Genomic DNA, 7,239 nt, shown 5'->3' with positions numbered 1-7,239 from the left:
AACACTTACTTCATCAACTTTAACAATATACAACTTTCAACTTAATCAACTTAAACAATAGACAACTTCCAACTTAATCATCTTCGAATAGTAAATAAATTACAACTTAATCAACTTAAAACATCATCATACATTATCATAGATCAATATACAATGAAATACAATTAATCATCATCATACGTGATGTAATCAACCAACTCATCAAGATATGTTAAGAAGATTACAAGATTTAGTGTGAAATTGGTGCTTCAAGAGACATATAACTTGCTCTGAGTGAGTTCAGACAAAGAGCACCTTTGGAAAGTCAGCCCAACTTGTTAAGCGAGTGATTTCTCGCCTTAAGCTATTGAAATTCACTTCAATTGCCCCCACTAAGCGCTCTAAGCGAGCCAAGTCAAAGACTATCCCTGAAATGGTTGCACTTGTTGGTTATCGCATGAACACTTTGAGTGAGCAAGCGTAGAAAACATGCATGATCAAGAACAAGTTCAGCATCTAAAGGAAACAACTCAATCTTTTCACCCAAAATCACAAATCATGCACGCAACTTGGAATTTACCACACACTTGTATCATACAACTCATAAATTGAAGAAAATATAACATGCAACAACAACAAATACATACAAGATCATCAATTCTCCACCTTCACTAAGAAACTCCAAGAAATAAAGAACATGAAGGTTCTACCTTCAATGTTAACTTAAATGTTTTCCAAAGCATGAATCAATAGATTACAAACAACAATCACCACTTAGAAGATCATCAAACAATAAACTTCCCTTACCTTGATTGCTCTAGAATCAAGAGAAGAAAGGAAGAAAATAGAAACAACAAGCTTCCCTTTGTATAATTTTATTACTTTATCTCTTAGTTTCCACAATTAAAAATGGTACAATTTAGTCCTTACAGATACCATTTTTGTTTTTTTTTAATTATTATAATTTCATAAATTTTACCTTTTAAGGGTGTTCGGTACACCATATTTTTTTTTATCAGTAAAATATTTTCGTGTACCTAATACTCTCTTAGTTTCTATTGGAAATAAACTACATGGACTAGAAAAGAATTAGAATGATATCTATAGGAACCAAAATGGAACATTTTTAACTATAAAGATCAAAAAATAAAGTTGAAGAAATTATATGGACCACAAAGACAATTAAACCTAAATGAAAAGGGAATTATAATCTTTTAATAATATTGGAGATCTACGTTAACTAAGAATGAGGTTAGAATAATATGTATAAGAGAAGAACAATTTTCAACCTTATAAAATTGACTTATAATCTTATTTTTAATTAACATATAATCTCCAACAAATAAATTAGAAAAGATTTGGGGAATAAACATCAAAAACTATTTATTTAGTTATTAATAATTATTAATTGTTAATAAAAATATAATTAATACAAGAATATGCATAGTAACCTAATTAATTAAAAATATTAATAACAATTAATTAATATTTTATTTTAATTCATGTTAGTTAAATAAATTTTGTTTAATAAAGAAGAAAATATAATAAATATAAAATTTTTGAAGATAAAAATGTCACGTGATAAAAAAGAAAAAAGACATGAATGTATAAAAAGAAATTTATAAAATTATCTTATTTTAAAAAATAAATAAAACGAAAAATAATTTATTTTGAAATGGTTGTTTTTATAATAATAATTTTAACAATTTTAAGTTATAACCAAGGTAATTTCTTATTAATTAATAGTATAACAAATATAAGATTGTTTGGATATTATTTTAACACCGGCAATATGTAAAGATTTAGCTCAAAATAAAAATAATAAAAAATGTGCATAAACTAATTTTTATTTTAAAAACAAGGAACTCAGAATATATATAAATAAATAAAAAACAAGTAACTCAAAATTTCAAATCCCTAAGGTCAGCCAGCACAGACATCTCTTGGATAGATACAAATTTTTTTTTTAAAAGGCCAATTTGTTTACTTAAGTTGTTGAGAAGAAATAAAGAGTGTTGGTGGTACTTTCTCAGCCTCTCTCTGTGTGTCAGTGTGTGAATGTCTCAAACCACAAACACAGACAGCACAATCTTCTTACACTCAATCACACACACACAACACACAACACACAAACACCTTTCTTCTCATGTCCATGGCTGATGATAAGGGTGATAGATCATGCTCCTCCATCACCATACCCCTTCTTGTTGATGAAAAAGTGAATGGTTCAGATGAGGCTTTGGTGGCCAAAGCTTGTGATCTACACACACCTCATGCGGGTAACACCCCATTTTTCAAGACTTGCTTCCATCTCATCAATGCCCTCTCAGGTTTGCTTTGCATGCCCTCTCTTTTCATCTTGTCTTTCACAAATCTCAATCATAAGTTGCTAGCTACCATATATGATTGAAGTGCGTTTGAAATATAAATTCAAATGAGTTTCTTTTAGAGTTATTTTTTTTTAAAAAAAAAATTCTTTATTTTTGATAGCAAAGTTCTTAAAAATTCTTCTAGCTTGTATCCAACGGTGATGGTGATGTTGATGTACCTTTGTTGTCTCCTCTTTCCTTGAGTTTTGGTCTTTTTGGTGTCTTGCTTTTTGTTCTCTTTGATTTCACTGTTCGGGTCTGTTTTCAAGATGTTGTTTGTGTTGTTGCTGCACTGAAAGTATACGTTTTGGAAAATGGTAATATTTGTTAGAAATTGCACTGTATGGAGCGAGGGAAAGTGCATCTTGAGTGAGGACCTTTTTTGTCTAAAACTGTCTTAACATTTTGGACTTATAATCCTTTTACTTTACGTGTTTTAATTGCTGGAAGAGTAGTTCAAAAGTGATTTTACTTTCAAAACATCATTTTTTTTTCTCCCAATAAATATAAGTTGGAATTTCTAAAGTACTTTTCCAATTTTAATGCAAACTAGCCTAACACACCTTTGACCCACCAATCTTCTCCAACACTAGAAGGACGTGTGAAAGTTTTGCTTTTGGAGGTTTTTAAACTGAAAAAAAAAAAAACGTAATATTTTGGGTTTCTGTAATTACTTATCTATATGGAATTTAAATTTACTTTTGAAGTTTGACATATTTTTTTTCAGTACAATCTTAATTAAAACATATATTTAGAATCGTACTATATGAAAGAATCTTTTTAAACAAATTAATAAACTTTTTTTTTTTATGAACATCAGAATCATAAGTAATAAAGTATACAATTTTAGAACAGATTGTATAAAACTCTTATGTCTATTCACTTAAATGATTGTCAACCAATCAAGTTTACAAAGAATATATTTTTAAGGGAATGTTGCTCAGCTTATTTATTCAGCAGAGTGCATGAATTGATATAAATTCTTTGTCTCGAGATTTTGTTTCCTAATCTAACGTTTGCCTAATTCAATTAAATAATTTAAAAACAGTTTTAGTCTTTATTTTTTATTTTTTATTTTTTAAGAAAGGTTCAGTCAGATTTAATATAATCTCAATCAGACCGTATCTCTATTCCTACTTTTACGACATAGTTTATTAAATAATTTTATTAATAATGACAACGATAATATTTAAATTTAATGTTTTGTGTGTATTATCTCTTGGTCACTATACCAATTCAAATAATTCTTACACGATTTTAATTAGTATAAAAGGTGACGGACGACCTTATTATATATAGTAATTCCTAACTAGATATTAGATTATTTTTTTTTATATTGTTGGCTTATTCTTATTAAATTTACTAAATAATGTGATATTTTTAGAAGATTATCTTAATATTTCATAGTATTAGAGTTATTTTATAGTATTTGTTTAAGGAGATATTTTATGATAATTATTTTTATAAGGTTATTATACAACCATACTCTATAATAATGAGATATTTTTTGTTTTGAACCTAAGTTCTCACGATTTTATTTTTGGTCATTACCTAAAAGGCTTCTCAATTATTGAAGTATGTTTATGTTATATAAGTTGTTATTTCTTATCTTATTTATCGATGTGAGACTTGTTTGTATCTCAATGAATTAAATAAAATGTAAATATATTTTATTATAGAAATTTTTTTAGGATTATTCAATTTATTATTCCTATATGTATAAGCATTCCAGCTAATGTCTGATGTGGCAGTGAAAGCCTCACGTGACTTTATCGATAAAGATGTTCAAATACAGACGTTTTCCCGTCACAGGCTGGCAGCACTTAATAGCGCCTCCTCATTAGTTAACATTCAAATACTCTGAATTTTATCCAACTGTCGATGTATTTTTTTAATCAATACTTTTAAATTTTCTTAATCTTCTACTTTCTTTCATTGGAATTGTCGAATGTATCTTATATTTTTGAGATACTAAATATATTTATTTTTCATTTAATATTTTCTTTTTAATTTAGTTGAACGACTTTTAAGAGGGTGGAATACGATGGTATATTTTTAAGTGATTTTTAAAAAAGTGATCAAACTTACTATGACATTTTATAATCAGATGAATGTGTATTGACAGTGTTAATATTTTTTATTCTAGCATCTAATAATTTTAATATTGACAGCGTAATCACAGTTTATACATTTGTCGATCTTTACATTACTATTGCAATAAAATTAAACTTTTTAAATTATACACACTGTGTCACTATGATGTAAAACTTTTTATACGAGCATGCATAAGAATTCAACCTATCACCACGCTGTAGTTGAGTTATGAAAACTTATATTTGTAACATTAATGTATGGTGCTATGGTTTCAGGAGTTGGAATCATATCAATGCCTTATGCTCTGGCATCTGGTGGATGGTTAAGCATATTTCTTCTGTTTGTGATTGCCATTTCATGTTGTTACACGGGCATGTTGGTGAAAAGATGCATGGACATGGACCCTGATATTAGGACCTTCCCTGACATAGGTCAACGTGCATTTGGAGACAAGGGAAGGGTGATTGTATCAATTGCCATGAACTCTGAGCTCTATCTAGTTGTGACAGGTTTTCTGATCTTAGAGGGTGACAACCTTAACAAGCTAGTGCCAAACGTGGAACTTGACCTAGCAGGGTTAACATTTGGTGGCACAAAAGTTTTCACTGTGGTTGCTGCCCTTGTTATTTTGCCTAGTGTTTTGTTGGAGGATTTGAGCCTGCTGTCTTATGTCTCTGCTAGTGGTGCTTTGGCTTCTTCCATTTTTCTCCTCTCTTTGTTTTGGAATGGAACCATTGATGGCACTGGCTTTCATGCAAAGGGAACTTTGTTCAGATTTAGTGGAATACCTGCTGCTGTTAGTTTGTATGCCTTCTGCTATAGTGCTCATCCAATCCTTCCTACTCTCTACAATTCCATGAGAGACAAAAGCCAGTTCTCTAGGGTAAGTACAAAGAAATTTTGCAACTCTTAAATGATTTAGAAATGCTCAAGAGTTTCTACAAAGTTTAATGACTTAAGTCTATTTGGATACAAGTTAAAAATGCTTTTAAAAACTTTTCTGCTGAAAATAAAAAAATATTTTTTAATAAAAAAACTCTCAAAAACACTTTTAAACTTATATCCAAACAGATTTTAAAAATATATTTGGATCTCAATCCATGTTTAGACACACGTTACAAAAGCAATTAATAGTTGCTTTTGCATGCATGAGATGTAGATTGAGGACACCCAATCAAACACATTATTAGTGATTTAGTGTCTAAAATTACATTGAAACATTAGTTAACGTGATTTTAAGTAAATGTTCACATGTTTGATATCGGATTGGGGAATTGATTTTTGGTCTAAAAAAGTAAATTTTGGGTTGAAACAACGTTGAGTAACTTTTGCATTAAATAAAAAAATTTATTTCAAGTTTATAATCTTACATCAAAATCAGTTTTGCAAATGCTCACTCGAACATCAGCATTTAAGTTTACATTATATCTTTTCTATAACCACCTTAATAAGCTTATTTTAATAGCTTTGAGCTTGTTATGTGAACTCTCATGTAATAATTAAGTTACCCAAATTGAGTTATTAGCAGCTGATTGGATAATCTTCTCCAACACTTATAGGAGAAAAAAAAATGTAATTAACTTATATATAAATTAATTTGTAGAAAGTCTTTCACATTAGTTTCTTTAAAATCTTTTTGTTTAACTCAAGTTTAAACTAATTTTAGCTTATTGAGAAGTTCATTTCATTTTTTTCTTCCTATTTTCTTCTTCTATAAGTACATCCGGAGAAATTTATCCAAAAGTACTCTTAATGACAAATGGGTTAGTGCTTCATCATGTTCATGCTTTGGCTCGTAAACAGTTAGGAATGGTGTGAATTCCTCTGTTTTGGCAGGTGCTGTCTGTATGTTTTTCAGTATGCACCCTTGGTTATGCAGCAGCTGGTGTGTTTGGCTACTTAATGTTTGGACAAGAGGTTGAATCTCAGGTGACACTGAACCTCCCAACAAGCAAGTTCAGTTCACACGTGGCAATATTCACCACCTTGGTCAACCCTATAACAAAATATGCATTGATGATCACACCAGTCATAAACGCCATAAAAAACAAGGTTTCATGGCATCACAACAAAAGGTTCACTCACATGCTTGTTAGTACCACAGTGCTCATTAGCACTCTTATTGTAGCAGTGACAATTCCCTTGTTTGGATATCTCATGTCACTAATTGGGGCATTGCTTAGTGTCTCGGCTTCAATTTTGGTGCCATCAGTGTGCTACTTGAAGATTTCAGGAGCTTACAAGAGATTTGGGTCTGAAATGATCATCAACTATTCAATAATTGTGATGGGGGTTGCTATTGCTATTGTGGGTACTTATACATCTCTTGTAGACATAGTTCATAATTTGTAAGTGTTGATGGATTGGACACTCCATTTGGAAGCTGCTATAATCGAAACTTATGGTGTAGAGTAAGTGCATGACTTTATTTCTTTGTATCCGAATGTCTAAAGATGTGCTTCTCTGTATCAACATTTTGTGAGGCATAATCTTTGTCGGGTATGTGTTTTTATCATTTGAACATGTTTAGGAGATTGTTTTGTTGCAAGGGAGGAATAAAAGAAAAAAACTAAAAATCGCACTTGTTTCTGATGAACTAATACTGTGTATGTAGTTGCTTGATTTTTAAGACATGTTCAAAATCAACGAGGCTATAAGGTTAGATATAAATGAATAGCGAGTTATACTGCTACCAAGGAAAGACCAAAATTTACATGTTGTAATGATTAAAAAGAAATGATTTTACCAATAAGGTACTACCACTATGGTATTGGTAGGTTGAGAGAAAATACACGAG

General features: G+C 30.1%; 1 protein-coding gene across 1 annotated transcript; it reads left to right on the top strand.

The window, feature by feature from the left end:
• The first annotated feature begins 1,967 nt into the window (after positions 1-1,967).
• On the top strand, positions 1,968-7,038 carry LOC109788266 (amino acid transporter AVT1I). Its single transcript, XM_020346954.3, has 3 exons — positions 1,968-2,309; positions 4,718-5,325; positions 6,279-7,038. Exons 1-3 carry the CDS (start codon positions 2,126-2,128, stop codon positions 6,792-6,794), a joined length of 1,308 nt encoding a protein of 435 aa, XP_020202543.1. The 5' UTR covers positions 1,968-2,125; the 3' UTR covers positions 6,795-7,038.
• The last annotated feature ends 201 nt before the right edge of the window (positions 7,039-7,239 follow it).

This window comes from Cajanus cajan, chromosome 3 (assembly GCF_000230855.2).
Source record: "Cajanus cajan strain Asha chromosome 3, NIPB_CcT2T_4, whole genome shotgun sequence".
Taxonomy (NCBI): Eukaryota; Viridiplantae; Streptophyta; class Magnoliopsida; order Fabales; family Fabaceae; genus Cajanus; species Cajanus cajan.
The sequence above is the reverse complement of the archived record's forward strand: the minus strand, read 5'-3'. Positions and strand labels throughout refer to the sequence as shown.

Excerpts from the sequence above, each read along its gene's own strand:
- LOC109788266 (XM_020346954.3), top strand. The coding sequence starts at position 2,126 with ATGTCCATGGCTGATGATAAGGGTGATAGATCATGCTCCTCCATCACC. Across the intron at positions 2,310-4,717 it reads TCTCATCAATGCCCTCTCAG|GAGTTGGAATCATATCAATG; the intron begins GTTTGCTTTGCA and ends CTATGGTTTCAG. Across the intron at positions 5,326-6,278 it reads ACAAAAGCCAGTTCTCTAGG|GTGCTGTCTGTATGTTTTTC; the intron begins GTAAGTACAAAG and ends CTGTTTTGGCAG.